This window comes from Triturus cristatus, chromosome 9 (assembly GCF_964204655.1).
Source record: "Triturus cristatus chromosome 9, aTriCri1.1, whole genome shotgun sequence".
NCBI classification, from domain to species: Eukaryota; Metazoa; Chordata; class Amphibia; order Caudata; family Salamandridae; genus Triturus; species Triturus cristatus.
The window spans coordinates 768,084,192-768,100,920 of record NC_140592.1 but is presented as its reverse complement, the minus strand read 5'-3'; the positions used below and the strand labels follow the sequence as shown (position 1 = coordinate 768,100,920).

Here is a 16,729-nt window from a genome sequence, read left to right as displayed (position 1 = left end):
ATATGTAATGACAGGCACATTGCCGCATCATTTACTTACTGACGGGGATGGGGGGCGGTGCAAGACCTTTACAATGGGGCGGCCGCGATGGCCTTGCTGACAAAGACCCCATTCACCTAATACAAGCGGCATCTGCTGTGACACCCTGCATGTAGTGACATGCATGGCTGCACACGTGACCGCTGTCAGTGTCGTCACTGATGCAACCAATGAAAACGTCTGAAGCAAGGCCGCACCGTAAATTGCTGGAACCCATCTAGGCGCTGCACCTTACGCTATGTGCAGCCTCCGACCCTTTCTGTTCGTCTGTCACTCCCGGCGCAGTCATCATTTTGAGCATGAAACGTGTTGCCTTCATGCCTCCTCCTGTGAAAGCCTCTAGTCCCAAGGAGGGAGCACGTGAATCCACCACCCATCTGGAGTTGCACAACCCTTCACTGGCAGTTTAAGGTTTCCAGGTGGTTCCTTGTTATCAGGGCCACCATTTTCAGCCCTCCTTCCGACTAAAGCGGCTGAAAAAGCTTTGTAAAAGCAAAACCGGGATAGGACCACGATGTCCGTGATGGCGTGACCTCATCGGGGTAGCCTTAATACAATAAGAACACGCGTATACATTTCTCACGAGTGAGATGTGCTGGAGAGCACTATCGCTCACGTTATAGCCTCTAGGAGCCCCTCAAGCTAACTGATGTAGAGGGAGATAACCACTGAGCCCAGGATCACACAATGCGACTAAGTAAACTGAGATTGGCCCTCGAACCTCCTAGTTCGACTGCAGTTTAACCCCTTTTCATGCTTCCTGAGAATTAGCAGGAGCCAAATAAACGGGAAACGTTTAGAGAATTCGCAGAGAGCGTGGGAATAATGTTAGTGTATACAGCGATTGAGCAGCGTAGTTAGGGGTCTTCATGTCACAAAAGAATTAAACAGCGCACTGTTTTGCATGTCCTGATCTTTACCATTTCAACAAGTACTACGACTACTATGCTGGACAAAGGAAAGTAAAATAAAATATCTGGTTAAATATTACTAGATATCAGGGTGCGTTTTTATCCTGACGCATGAAGAGCCTTAGATTTCTGGACACAGGTAGTAACCCGTTCAAAGTATGCAACAAGTAAAGAAAAGTAATAAATGGAACATATTAAAAAGCGCCGCATTGTGTACCACAGAGAAGTAAAGTAGGGTGCTGCCCCAGCTCTCTGACTGACTGACTGACTGACTCTCTTACTGACTGTTACACAGGTACTATTTCCCAACCTTCACCCTCCTGTTATTTATGCCCCCCATAACAAAAACATAATAAGCAACCATTGGGACAGGCAAATAGAAGTTGCCTTCATTTAAAGGACAAAAAAAACCTCAAGACATTATTTATTGTTAATACTTTTGTATTATGGTCGATGAGTTGTACATAATGCTTTCTTGGTCATATATAAGGTAACAAAAATGCTTCTGACCCTTCTTTATTATAACTTTTCAGCATGCTGCAGACTTCTGTACAGCACAGCTTAAAGACACAGGCAAGGTCAATATCTCTGGCTAAACACTTATAAGGTCCTAAAGGCGAGACTTATTGGCTATGCCACTGCTTGTGGTTTTTTATCCTCGTCTCTCTGCCAGCAAATGGAATTCTGCTGTAATAGATGTATTGAAACGTAGAGGTTGGTGGGTTATCTATGCACCACTGTTAGTTCACTTAACTATCACCAGCTAGTACCATGTACGAGAATGACATACCTTTTTTTAACTACTGGACCAGTTTAGGATCCTTGAGTGCTGGGGCAATAAGTTAATACTGGAAGGAAGCAAACTAAAGAAATCATGCTATGAAACCTTAATTTATTGGGTTTTTCATATCTCAGATCCACTATTGAAACAGGGCCCTGTGTGGCTTGGTCCATGAGTGTAACTTGTGTCACTGTTTTACGTACTGTAAAGCAATACTTGCAGCTGAGGATGTTTTTCAAAGTAAGTACAAGTTTTATGGCACAATGACCTACCCATGTTTGAATGGGATGTCTTGGGTATTCTTTATGATAAGGAGACAATTTTTTAAAACTTTATATTCAATTTAGTTTTTCTCATTGTAGAATTGAAGTGTCTGCTAGAAATCTATTAGATGCTGTTGATAATTTTAAGTTACTTTTTCTTTTTATACAGGTGATATTTGCATTTCTCAATATACCACAGGCCAAAAAGAAGCTCTTAGAGCATGCTTGAAACCAAGGTAAGTGACACTACATTTCAGATGCACATCAACCGTTACTTGAAAATTATTTTTCCAGCATTGATGTACTCTTTAATCAAGTTATCTTTTCTTTGTTGATTTTCAGTAGGTAGTGCATGCAATTACTTATATAAAATAGATTGAAATTATTCCATGAATGCAACTTTTATTCTTGGTGCGGAATGTCTATCACATGAATCGGGTATTTGCATAGTCTTTTGATAAAGTCTCTGAGAAGTCAGAACATGTGCAGACATGCCTCAGAATGTTCATTTGCACCGTTCCCTTCTCTCTGATTTAAGAGATTGGGCAAAAGGTGCATTGCTTATGAGCTTTAGGTAAGGAGGACTATTTTTTGTTTAATAAATGTGTTGTGTTTATCTCAATGTGGTAGAAAAGCCCCTATTGCCAGTTTCCTCCTCATTTTAATTTCCTTTATGGAAGATAAGTCAAGGTGTAAAGAAGGCAGTTCTTGCAGACACTTGTTCCATTACCTGACCCAAGAAACATTGCTTCTTGTGTCATGGTCCTGGTCACTCCATTTTAGACTAGAGCCCCTGGCTGACAAGACACTTTTTTTTAAGTGACACTTCCCTTTCAGTTCAGAGACTTTACCCCTAGTACACAACTAGACTAGTGGCTTCCTAGTTCTCTTCTGATCTATTATGCCAGGGCTCAAGCTGAGCAGAGGAAAAACCTTTAGACCTGATAAGCGGACAACCTTTGCTCTACTCGGGGTACCATAGTGTGGTTAAGGACTGAGATTGCGCGCAGACCCGAGGTGCATTCATGACCTAACAGTGGGGTGCTGTTGTCGTGATCCCTATGGTCAAACACTGGTCTTTGTGCTGAGAAGCTACTTCGACCAAACTTTACACACCCTCCTCAAAACATTTCTGGAGGTACAGCCGCACACCATACCCATGATTGTATGACCTGTGATATCAGAGCGTTTGGTACCATGTTCACATGTCCGCTTCACAATTGCTTGCCTTATGGGGGCCTTACAGTGCTGAAAAATACAAGAATAAGCCCAACAGTAATTGTTTAACTACTTCCTTTGCAGCCAAGTCACTCAAGCCTTTACTGGTACAGTGATGTCCTGGGCTTCGGTCTCCCTCCAGATTGATTTTCCCAATGGAAGAATTCCAGACCAGTCTGTTCACCCTTTGGGATAGTCCCAGTAGCCTAGTCCTTCAGGGAGCTGACCCTAACAAATGGGGCAGAACCACAATGTACTATTGTTTGTTGAATATAATAACTCTGGTCTTTTCATATACCTTTAGTTTCTAAAACACCTCTCTGATGTGGTGGACTAACCTATGATTGTGACATGACTCTTACTGCCATGGACTCTTCATTTGTGTGAAGTCGCACCGTATCTTTTTTCACTTAATGGCAGAAAACAACCTGACGAGGTTAGGAATAGAGATTCGAGTGTATCAAAAGGCTGGATCCAGGTCTGCCTCACAGATGGCATTTTGTAAGTAGCTAATCCTGGATACCTTTTAGTGTCCCGCTAGTTAATCCAGACATTGCCCAACATGAACTGGTGCCTCATCAGGCTAACCCCCCCATACATGATACACCCACAGAACTTTGCACATTCTGTCATATGTATAAGGAACCTCTCTTGTTATATATGCATTTTCCAAAGAGAGTTTTTTTTAGAGATTATGCTTCTGTAGTGTGAACTTTTTCATGTTCCACCTTTTTGGGTATAGACTTCACCTCACCTGTTTTCCTTATACTTCCAGTGTGAAACCAACTCTTGTAAGGCTCTAGGGGACAGCCTCCCGTGAAGTCACTATAAGGTACCGATATATAGAACACCAAAATGGAAAATGACATGCTTCACAATGTACAAATGTTTCATGGTCCATCTCAAGAGGGCTGAGTCTTAAGCAGGCTGATAAAGGTCTTAGCCCTCATCCTCCACAGTAGAGTCAAGAAAAGGCCCTGTAATTGTATTCAGTCTGACATCCTGAAATTGACAAATCGGGTATGGGAAGAGCAACACTCCTCTAGTGGGCAAGCTCATTCTCCTCTGAACAAACCAATCTGTGTATTCCAACATTTTGGTTTCAGCATCGGTACAGGAAGGTGCATCAAAACTTGGCTCTCCTTCAGACTGAAGACATCCTTGCACACAATGTGTACACAAGGAATACATTTCAAATGATGAAGGAATTGAAGCATTTTCAAGACTTATCCACTATTTTCAAACAAGAATCATAGAGCAGGTTGTTCTAAAATAATCCACTGGCATTTGTGTCCATGATGACACTATTCGGTGTCATGGGACTGGTGGGAGAGGCGGTTGGATCGTGAGTCTGGAAGAATTCTTAGAAACAAGTTGGTACGTTTTGGCTAACTAGCTGTTCATTCCCTACCTTCATCATTATCAGGTTGCTGCAGATTTATTTCTGATTTGTAGTGTCCACAGATGAAGAAGGCTAAGTTAGGGTGTGAATAAGCCACAAATGGCTTGGACTCCGAGCCATCTTGGTACCCAAACTGTTGACCTGATAATCTGTAGACAAAGTAAATATGAATAATTCAACTCTTTATAGATCAGAAATCTGTAATTCTTCTGCAACACACCTGATTACTGACTGTTGAACACTGGTTGCTGTTTTAGTCCCTGTTTTCAGTAGCCCAGGAAGACCAGCACCGGAGGTTGCCTAGAAAAAGGTTGCTACCAGCTTTGTTACTGTCTCCCCTGTGTCTGTTAGGCAGAATTCAAGACGGTGGCCACTTGGCTGTGAACTTTGCTGTTCTGACGCTTGTGGAGAGTGAGCTAGATAGTGGCAAAAGAGGACTTACATCCTGGTTTCGGTGGCAATAGGCGGTTTGCTGTTCCTTTTTGTACCGTAGGGAAAAAAGAATCTTTCTGATCAGGTGGTGGTGAAGTAATTGAGGCTCTGTGTAACTAGACAGTCCTTCTTTGCATGGGCTCACATTTCACCATACCAAGGTGTTCAGCAGTATCCCATGCTGGTTAAGTGTTAGCCATGGGTGATGCAAGGGGTGAGGCAGCTAGCATTTTCACCGTCCTATCAATTAAAAAAATACCAAGAACAAAAACAACATAATAAACTATTCTCCAACATTGGATCTTTCATATATTCACATGCTTGAAGCATTCCCCATCGTTTGGCTGGAAATCCTCTCTACATTAAAATAGCAGTGTAAAATATACAGCATACAGTACACAACGAAAAATGGCAATAGGCCTGAAACAACATAATATGTTTAGTAGCACATCCACCTCATTTGAAAAACCCAGACTTCAGCCAATGAGGTGGAAGCTTAAGCTCTCCTACTCCCCCAAGAGGCCACCATAGCTCAGATTTGTACTGCATGTCATGTGTGAGGGAGTCCCCTGTCCGAGCTCTGCTCTAACCTATCAGTCAACCTAAAATTGTTTACATTTTAGCCTGCCCTGGATTTGAACCAGCCCTATTTTCAGCACTACTGTACTGTGAGTTGTTTTTAGGGAAGAATGTTAATATTTCTGGACCAGCGAGATCATTTGGTCTGCCAATCAACTGCCACCAGCTGTCGCCATGGCTGAAAACGAAAAAAAACTCTTTTAAAAACCTGTTTATCTTGTAGCAGCAAGAACATTTACAGTGATGACACACATTTGCAGTCCTGCCAAGTACCACGCATCAGGAGTTAGACTAACGCATTTCAGTGTGGTGCTCCGCATCACCGCACTGAAATGCAATGTCAAGCATATCTGATGCATCTGCGTTATGTGTCTGAAGCGCTGCAGCCATTGTGTGTCAGCTGGCAGCGTTTCGCCCGTGGCTCTCCTCGGACAAGTTTGGGGCGCTCGCAGCTGAGCTATGCCACGGGCTTCTGGCAGGCATCTCACTGCTTGCAACAATGTATGTATCACATGATGAGATTCTGGGGCTGCGCGCAGAGTCGGACAGCCTGCTGCCTGTGTAGTGCCCGATGAGACTGCTGGGCCCAGTTAGGTGGTAAAGTCAGGCCACCTGTGGCGCTGCAGGAGGACGTCCCGTCCTGTTGAGGAGAGTTATGTTGTGAGCGGTCCTTGGCTGGCAACTGGATTGCCGCGGGCGGTACTGAACATGTTACAAGTAGGTATGCAGCCACCACAGTACACAAATACCAATATTGCCCCACTGCTTGCTTTATTCTGCTATGTCACTTGTAATTTCGCTAAGATGTGCATGTTGGTATTCCTGCCAAATGCAGGGTGCCACCCTCTGTAGCAGTTAACTCCGCTTAACACGATATCCCATTTCCTTTTGGCATAGGTATTTTTGCTTGTTTCTGGAATGTGCTTTCTACTGTGAATGGACTTGGAAAATGATAGCTGTGGTGCCGGCGTCACTTTGTTCACGATAACCAGTGTGCAAGAGTTGTGTGGGGTGAGGTGCAATGTGCTAGTACTGACAGGATATCATGTCGGTTAGTGGCAGATCAGGGGCTGAAATATGCTCTTCTGAGATATTCTGCAATATATCCTTTGTGTTTGGGGCAGAATGATATGTGTAGCCTGGTGGTGGAGTTTCTTTTTGCTCAAATGGGTGTAATATCTGTTCTTTATATGTTTCCCTTGTCTTCGTTGCTTAATTTTGCTCGCGAGAAAGTGTCACTCACAGTCGTTGAAATGTCACTCATAATTACACTGAAATTACGGAAATGTCACACATAGCTATCTGAAACCTTGGCGGCTATGCATTCTCAGTGTATTTATTGTCTTTATCCTAAACATAAGTCAGCAGAATGTAAGATTTGTAAATCAATCAGGAGCTTTATTTCGGTTCACAGAAACATAAAAGTACACTTTAAAAACATGAACACACATTGGAACGCTTTCATTTTTTTTACAGCAATCCTGGATCTAATATGCCAAATTGACTGCAGGTAATTAGAGATTGAGTAGATAATAATACTACTCCTGTTGTCTGTTTTTCAGTTTCTTATGGCATTGTGCCAATCTTTAACCCAGCATGCACGCTGCTTTACATAGGGGCAACAGAAAAATAATAAATGTTCTTCATTCTCGACAGCATTACAGCCCATAGGGCATAGGTTAGTGAGGTTATCACATTTGTTCCATGAGCAGGTAAAAGGTTGTGGGCAAAATCCCTAGCCTAAATTTAATAAGGCTTCCATGAATGGGGGATTAACGTAATCTTTGAATTCTTTGAATTGCGTCGCTCACTTAAAAGACAAGTAAAAATCTGTAAGACTACCAGCACTTAAAACAGTGTTCTAGTATCAAGATTTTACAGTTTCTCTGGCACTTTCTGGTATTGCGGTCGAATACGACCATTATTCACACAGTCCTAACCTAGTCAACCAAGTTTTTATATGAGATAGCCAGGGAATTGTGTATGACAAGTGGTTAGAAAATATCTCCTTAAGAAAATCTTTATAGTTTGCCAGTTCTTCTGTTGTCCATAACCTAATCCAATATAAACTTGGTTATAGACTATTTATATCCGAAATTGGTTTTAGGTTTACATTGAACCTTAGTGGAAGTAGTGGAGCACTAGTGGGAAGTCTTAACAATAATTTCATAAAATAATTCTCAGTACTTGAGTTATCTCAAGTAAGTGAAGCTTGCAAAAGCCCCCCAAAGGCTTGTGCAGAATAAATCCCCAGGGCTGGTGAGATAAAATATGAAGAAGCCAGATTAGCAGACCTAATATTCCCAGCTCTATGCTTTACAGTCCGTGAGCTTTTCTCAATCTGTGCTGTCCATCCATGGGAGTTGGAGAGTCTTGCCCCTAAATAGTCAAATTCAAAGACCCTTTCCAATATGGAGCCTTCCAGGACTACAGTCTCCCAAGCTTTTGTCCGGGGATTGAACATCATGTATTTGGTTTTACTGCCATTTATTTCCAGGCCATGGTCTTGCAGAAGAAACCGAACTTTTCTAGAAGGGTATATAAGCCCCTCAGAGTTTTTGAGAGAAGAAGTGTATCTTCTGTGTTATAAGTGGGTTCAGCTGATGGTAAAAGTAAGAACTCCAAAGAAGATTCTGAATAAGCTCTATTGGTCGTCCCCAATGCTCCACAACCGTCACAACCTGCTTGCCTCACAGGAACCTTCTCAACATTCTGAGGCAAGCTTCAGAATCAACAGTGGGAACATTCTAACTACAAGGGTGAAGGGGTGGAGGAAGGTACCAAGTGGGGAGGATCTAAATTGCAACAGTCTGCAAATAATAAGCCCCGGACATTTAGTCCAGCCATTTTAAGTGGGGTCATTCTCTCAGTTCAAGAGGTAAGTAATACAGCCTTTAATGAATAACAAGAAGAGTGTGGGTGCCAGGATGCCCATACAATATATGTGGGAATACACACAGACATTTATTATGATCTTTTTTTATCACGTCACTTTTTATATTATATGTATTTACTAAGATAGTGGTTTATTGTCTTTGCTATGACCAAGTTGGTACAGTAAATTGAAAATAATACTTCATGTCTGCAGCAAAGCAAGTGAAAACCTAAATTGAAATACAAGGTATCTATTATTCCCAGGTAATTAAAGGTTACATATGTTGTATTCTAGGATTAGCATGAGCTCTTTTTTCTGAAATACGCATACTCAAAGCTTCTAATGTATGATTGATCTTTAGTAGTTGAATGGTAGGAATAATATGTGTAAAACTATTTGCAACACCTCTCAAATCATTCTAGGGTACCAGAGACATCTGTGAATAAAGAAGTGAGAGTACAACTTTTGCAAGATATTGCTGCAGAAGAGAGCAGGAAAGCAGACCGTGACCAAAGACAAGCACACAGTGATCTTGATTCTGCTGGGATTATTGCAGCAGCTACATCTGCTGCTATTGCAACTGCTGCTCCTCTTTTGAAAGTGAGTGGTGTTTTTAATCTGTTCTGCATAGTGATCATTGATGTTATCAACAGTGCAATTAGAAAGAAGTTTTTGCTTTTGGATTTCTGATTCCTAGGACCAGAGTAAATCCTTTTAAACCTCTTTGTGCTCTTAATCAATGTTTTCCATCACAGGCTTTTGACTGAAATCAGTAGCAAACCCCTGATGGAGAATAAAGATTAAAAGTAACTAATTTTCATTCCCAAAGTTCTGTATTTCTTCTCATACCAGATTTAAGGCTTCTATCTGCATAAATGCCTTCATTGTATGACTGAAATGTTTTGCAAAGCGTTGGTTTCTGCCTTATGTTATGAAAACTGACATGGTAATTGAGAGTCATCCTGAACTGGATATAGCACAAGAGTTCCCATGAGCAGCCCAGTGCATGTATAAATGTATCCACATAAATGCTAATTTCATTCCAGACTCAGTCCTGGCATCCTTTGCCTAAAAAAGCTGCTTATATCGGGCCTTGATTTAGTTTTTCTCCCGTTGAGAGGAACATTAGATCGGCTCAAAGTGTTGCTACTGTCTTACCTAGTTCTTTCTTCAACTTATTCAAGGAACTGGATTCAGAGGAGCATAGAACATGCTTAGTTCCTGTTTGAAGTTCTCACTGTTTTGGTTCAAAGAGAAGGTCGCTAACTTCTACCCCACACCTCCCTTAAGAACATCAGTGGTATAGGTTTGAGGAGATGTGAACATGCCCCTGCTTAACACTTTATTGAGGATCCTCCTGGGTCGAATTCTGAGCCAAGAACACCCCCTTCTTTGTCCTTGAGAACTGTGAAGATCTGTTGAACTTCTTTATTTTAAAGGTGTCAAAATCTTTAGACCTTAAGAAGGATTTCCAGGTGGAGTTCTCCTCTAGGTTTTTCATATCTTCAAATTTCCAGACATATTAAACACTTTTGTATACCAATGACATTGTCACAAGTTATCAGTGCAGCATAGAAGATGAAATCATCCTTAACATGACTACAGCCTCGCCCAGTGGCCTGCCTGAAGTACTAAATTGATAATCTTGCCTGTAACATCCTCCATATGCTAAACTCCTATCTCAGTCGGGGTCATGTGCCTAGAGCCTTAAAATATTCAATTATTATGTGCCTATTTAAGAAGTCAACATAGGATCCCATAGAGCTTGCCAACTACTTTACTGCCTTATCACCAATCTCCTGAATCTTGGCAAGATTTTGGAGTAACAGGTTGCCCATCAACTGTAGAACTTCATTGAAATTTATTAATTCCTCCATGGAAATCATTCAGACTTGAAGCCAGCCAGAGGAACAGAGCACACTCGTTCAGATATTATTCTTTCTTCCATTGTCATGATTCTGACCAACCAGGAGCCTTGATAGAACTCAACTTGTGTGTGGCTTGTGACACAGTGAGTCACAATATACTCTTAGAATTTCCACATTTCCTGAGACCTTACAAACTTTGTGTGCTTTTGCCTACCAAACTGACCCTTCCGTCGAAAGAATCCTCCATGATCATTTCCCCCATGTTGTCAAAGAGGAGCCCAACTAACAAAGGGAAATTTCACTGGTAAAGTTATCTACAGTCATTCAACAATCTAATGTTGATGTGGGTCCAGTTGCTCATCCTCAACATCGTTAGTTTCATGGAACCAATCAGGTTTTTGTTTGCAATGTTTATTTACGTATATGTAACCAAATATGAGTAATTGTATAAATAGCAATGCTAAATGGGTTATTTAAATCTTATGCTTGATTTATTGTCTTATTAGAATGCTAGGCGTCTTCTTTTATGACTCTTTGATGTGTAAACACCAGGGTTATCTGGTAGGTTTTTACTGATGAACTGATTGGGGTAAATGTTGGTCTGTGTTTTTTGCTTGTCTGATTTATACTCTAGACCCTGCTTTTGTCAAGAGCTACTAGCAAATCCCTATCAATTCTGATCACGCCAGTTAAGCTCATTGGTTTAGGTCCTCTGAAATATCAAACCTCTTAGGGTCTTCAAGGTTCTAAACTCTCACAACAATGGCATCTCTATTTGCAGCAATTCCCACTCCTGTTTTCAGATTATATAAATGGTAAGCTAGCAAAATGTTATTTAAAAAAAAAAAAAAAGCTTTGATGTATTTCAGCATTTACATTACATATTTGAGCAATTAATGCTTTTTGATTAGAGATTCAATGCATGCTTTACAGTATAGCAACCAATTAATCATTCGAAATTTCACTCCATTGAGTTCTCAAGAACTCACAAATTGCTGTTTTCTGAGTGGATTATATATCTCTTTTCGAACCACATCCTTTCAAATAATGCACACTTATAAATCCACTTCTTAACTGTCAAACATTGGTGATCATGATCTTCTTATAAACATTGTAAACATCTTCTTATCTTCCAATTCTTCTAAAATTCCCAAAAATATAGTGTCTTTGTTGTAATACCTACACCAGAAGTTCTAGATATTTCCCTAAAAATCTTTGTCCAATATTTCGTCAACTTCCGTTTATATTACAAACTTATTTACAAAGTATAACATAGCATGTATGTGTAGTACCCATATTCACTCCTTGTGAATACTAAAAGATGTTTAATATAACCAGATTCAATACTACTCATTTTATCGACTTTGAAAGGATGGAAAGTGTAGTGGTAACCGGATCACCAGAAAGATTATTTTTAATACCTTTTTAATACCTTTCTACATTCCATCTGGACGTTTCTAAATTCATTCATCACCCAGGCTACTTTCTTACAAAGTGACTTACTGTAGCCCTGCGGTCAGAAGGCAACTGCCATTGAAGTGAAACACTATTCCAGTGATTGGACCTGGGTGAAACCTGTGCTTGCTATTGCTTGCTATTTAGGACCAATTGCTTACTCTTAATTCCTGACTTGGCTTGCTGCGGCTGTATTATCACACCTGAACATAACGAGCTATATTACGTGAACTGCTGTAGAGCAATTGGGAGAAATGAAATGATGCACAGGACTGAACATTTTAATTTACAACACCCTGGAGCTGACGTTTTCCCTTTCATGCACTTTAAAAGACCACTGTAAGAGAATTTTTTTTTTCTCCTTTTTTTTTTCAGTTAAAGGATAGTTGCTCGATATGTTTGTAGCTATACAGCTGATTGCAGATTAATATCCTGTTCATACCAGATGTTTCAGAGTAACAGTTTTAGTTCATGCGTTTGTTTTGCCTGTCAAGGTCTGCAAATTTGTAGGATTGTTTTCCATTTCATTGACCATTAAAATAATATAGCATTGATTTAGGAATACATAAATAAATGCTTTACTAAACGTTCCTCCTATTGTTATTTAGGTCATGCATTATTTTGTGTTATTTTCTAATTCATTTTTGAATTTTGTTTTAGGCCCAAAGTGATCTGGATGCCAAGATTGACTCAGTTTCTGAACTGATTCGCAAACTGCAGGCAGATCAGCTACCGTCTAAATTGACTGATCAGCAAGTGAAAAAACAGGCTCTGATAGAAGATGGACAACAGTATCGTGATAGGATAAGTCAACTCGAAAAACAGCTTGGCAGACTCACAGAACAGCGGATGCAGTACATTGAAAATGTGCAAAAGCAACAAATGGAAATTCAGGTACATTTGCGGGGAAAGTCTTGGTCCTTCCAGTTTGTTGCTCTGAATCTGGTTATTTTGAGATCTGGATTGAGCCAACGGCACTTAGCGTTTGGGTTTGATAATTTTCTTCATGTATAATTTCTTACACGTGTAGTTGAATTATCTGATAAGGATTGATACTTAACGTTAGTTAAAGTTAGAGATTTCCACCCTTTGAATCTGTTCCCAGATGATAATTTAATTTTGTTGCATTATTTAATTTTGTAAAGTGCAACTCTCTCCGATCAAAAGCAGACCAAAACAAACCGCTGCTGTCTAAATGTCCAGTGGAGATAATTTCACAGAAAATAGCCAGGATCTCCGGTCCTTTTGTAAAGGAAAAGGAAATAATTGGTGGCGAGTATGAGTTCTGCAGGGCAGAAGTACCATTAATTATCCACATAGTAAAAAGTGGAAAATCCTCCCACTATTGCCTTTCTTATTTTCAGAACTTTCAAATATCCCAAAGGTGACGAGCACAGAGTGCAAGAAGAACAGCAATTTAGCAGTCTTGAGTGCAGAAAGATGTGTCTGACAAATGAAACGTAGAGACTAAAAGATGACCCTTTTAGGCACTGTGAGCCATTCAAAGCTAGATGTTACAGTTACTGAATCCCAGTGAGGGAAGCCAAAGTTGAGCCGGACAGCCACCTTCATGTGTACCAAAGGCTTTTGTATCAGACATTTGTTAAGCCCGGATAAAAAGCGTTTCTATAGTCTATGATAGTAAGCAATACTGTATTCTTAACCTTGAATTGGAGACCTTGAGCCAAATAAGTAGAGTTTTCCTCAAGATTCAACTGTTAAAAACATAAAGCTTATTCTTAAGGGTTCACAGAAAGCAAATGGTGAAAACAAACTAAACAGACTGACTTTTGACACTGGCATAATTGTTTGCCCTAAACATTAATGCCAAAGTATAGAAATCTAGTTCACGCGGAGTTTCCAAGAATTATCACCTCGGTTTTCTCCATTTTAAGAAAGGTTTGGTTTATCAAGCTTGCCACTTCACACATGCAGTTAAGCAAGCAATCGGCCACCACACCCATTCCTCAAGTCTACCAGGGTATGACGTTTGTGTTGTCAGCCGACGTATAAAATCTGAACACAAAAGTTGTACTAGTGTGGAAATTAGAGAATGAAAAGGAACTACACCTAGCAAATCTACCTAGCTACTCAACACTCCTTGATCAATAGATGGTTTTAAGTGGAGCAAATAATACAGTCTTGGCTCTATTAGAAAGAAATGCAGACTTCCATCCAAATGCTACACCCTGAGTTCCCTCAGCTGCATTCTGAAAAGAAGCACGAATCCTTCTTTAAAACATTGGTTCATGTTGGTCAATACATTCGGGGGTTTTATATAAAGCTAAACATTAGTGAAAAGAAGTGACATTGCTTTCTTAAATTCAGCTAGTTCCTTTCTTGTCTATTAAGAATGATATAATGATGGTGCAACACAACTCTTTTTAATATGTTTTATTGTTTTATCAGTCAGAGACATGCTTGAAAATCTGTTAAAGACAGCAGATAAATGTTTAAGCTCATTAAAGCTTGGCAAGCACTGAGTTTCTGAACTAGATTACCTGTCAAAAGAAGCAAATTGATTCTCAAGCAATTAAGCAGAAGTTTGGTCACAAAGAATTCTGAGCCCTTCAAACAAAGCAGATGAAGCAGGGGTTGAGAGTAATCCTTAATAATGTTTGAATTTCCTCAGACAATTAGGCACTTTTTAAATTTTGACTGACTGACTTTTTCAAAGAAGCGTCTTATAGAGCTTTTGCTTTTTTGATTAACTTTTGTGTTGTGTGTACGATATTGATGCCTCCTCCTGTTTATGCTCTTTTGATTCTGCTTTATCATTGACATGCCTTGTATTTTTTTTATACATATATCATGAGGTTAGCACCCAACACCAATTATCAGAGTCCACAATAGGCCCACTAATTCCCCCAGATTTTGGCTTGTTTCTGAGGACAACCTCTTGCAGCATTGATGGGTTGTTCCTGTTTCAATCCAGAGTGCCATTGGGCCATGTAGGGGGGGACCTGTAGAGGTCCATGTGAGAAGTTGGCCTGAGGTATGATGTCACTAGTTCTAGTGTACACCTTATATCAGTCCAAATACCCTTATGGTGATTGGTTGTAAAGTCAACCTTATAGACCAGCTATCCTAGTGGTAGCATGGACAAGAGCAGTCTTAGGCTAAACTCTGAATGGCATGTGAAGCCAGCTGTGATACCATATATAATCCCTTGAATACCAAATGAAAGGACACCACAACAGATATATATATATAAAATAAAGTGTATTTATTCTAGTCAAACCCTCAGCACTCTTTATGAGATTAGAGGTAAGTACAACACAGTCTTATTTAAGCATACATTAAGTCACACAGGTAAGTAATACAGTTAGGCCCTAGGGGCCACGCAAACCATATACTAAGTAAGTGGTATAAGGACCACTGTCACGGAAATAGAATAGGCCTAGGCCTAGGGAATCGCTGGGGCTACACTACACTAGCTTTAGTTAGGAAGTGGGAGGCCCACGGGATTCGTGTGCAGAGTGGAAACACTCACGCGTAATGCGTAAAAGTCACTAGCAATAGTACAGTTTAGAAAACGATAGATTTAGGACACTTCCGGAGTAGCTAGGAAGTCGAGACTGGAAAACTAGACACTAGGATAGTCACTATCCTGATGAGCACCGGAGTACCCAAGTTACCTAGCCCACAGGCTGCGGGTGCATAGGGGTGAAGTTGCGTCGGTTTTCGTCGTCGACTCCTATGGATGCCTGAAGAAAGATGCTGACAGGCAGTCAGTGAAGAGTGTCCGGTGGATCCCAAGGCTGGGATCAAGAAGAGAGGAGACCTGCAAGCAGAAGGGACAGAGTCAAGGTCACTAGCCAGTGACCACGTGGAACCAGGAAGGAACCAGGCGATGTCGTGAAGATTGCAGGTGAAGGTGAAGCTTGTCGCTGCAGCCAGGAGGACCAGGAAGCGTCGAGCAGGACCAGGAGGCGAGCTGTCCCACGAAGGCTCTTGCTGTCGGCGGCGTCGAAGTTGGACTAGGACTCACCAAGCCTTGGCAAGCGGAACCCACGAAGAACGGAGGACTTGCTTCTGGTGCAGACCAGGAAGGTCTGGGGTGCTTCTTCTTTGCAGAGAAGCGGGAGCCAGTCTGGAGGAGCCAAACCAGCGCAGAAGGTTTCAGGGTGCGTCGTCACAAAGGCCACTAGCCAGCGGGCAAGCAACCGGACAGACGCGGCAAGCAGGAAAATGCAGAAGGGCCCCACGCAGGACTCGTGGAGTGTGGGGGGCTGATCTTCGGTGCAGATGATGCTTGGGGTTGGGGCTTCTCAATCCCCGGTGCACAACTTCGAGGGTGCCTCAGAAGCTGCGCTTGAAGTTACTAGCCACTTTTCCCAGGTAGCCGGTCCCACGTCGCTCGTCGCCTCCACGGATCTCAGCTCTGCTGTGGATGTGGATCAGGGTCGGAGAAGTCTGGAAGTCAAGGCTCTGGTCGGGCTCTGCAGTCGGTTCCTCGTAGAACGTGGGCAAAGCAAAGGGTAGTCTCTTGATGGTGCCTGTTTGCACAGGGTAGCCACTCCTTGGCCACAACGGAGATTCTTCAGTCTTCTTCTTTCGTCGAATGTCGAAGGTCCAGAGTTTCTGTTCAAGTTTGCAGGTTCAGGATAATCTAAAGTCTTGAGGCCCAACTCCCACTCTTATACTAATCTGGGGGGCTGGGATACCTGCTAGGTCACGCCTTATGGGTGGGACCTGGGAGGGGGTGGTTACACCCACTTCCCTTTGTCCAGTTTCGCGCCAGAGCTGGGGCTGGAGTGCCCCAGCGCCGGTTTGAACTGGACTATGCAAGGAACACCTTGTGTGCCCCAGGCATGTCTCATTCCTTTCAGCCCACCCAGCCCCAATACACTAAAGGCTGTCTGGGGAGGTGCTAGCACCTCCCCAAGCAGGAAACCTATTGTCC

At 41.6% G+C, this 16,729-nt stretch overlaps 1 protein-coding gene across 6 annotated transcripts in view; it reads left to right on the top strand.

Moving 5' to 3' along the window:
- Positions 1 to 16,729, top strand: part of KIAA0586 (KIAA0586 ortholog) — a 622,715-nt gene that overhangs the window by 44,775 nt on the left and 561,211 nt on the right. For all 6 annotated transcript variants that reach the window (XR_014968769.1, XM_085626122.1, XM_085626120.1 and 3 more), the window contains exons 4-6: positions 2,164 to 2,230; positions 8,923 to 9,100; positions 12,484 to 12,717. Coding sequence is in view for 5 of the 6 variants with exons in the window: in XM_085626122.1 (XP_085482248.1) it covers positions 2,164 to 2,230; positions 8,923 to 9,100; positions 12,484 to 12,717 (479 nt within the window). In the remaining variant the exon portion in view is untranslated. The remainder of the gene's footprint in view (positions 1 to 2,163; positions 2,231 to 8,922; positions 9,101 to 12,483; positions 12,718 to 16,729) is intronic.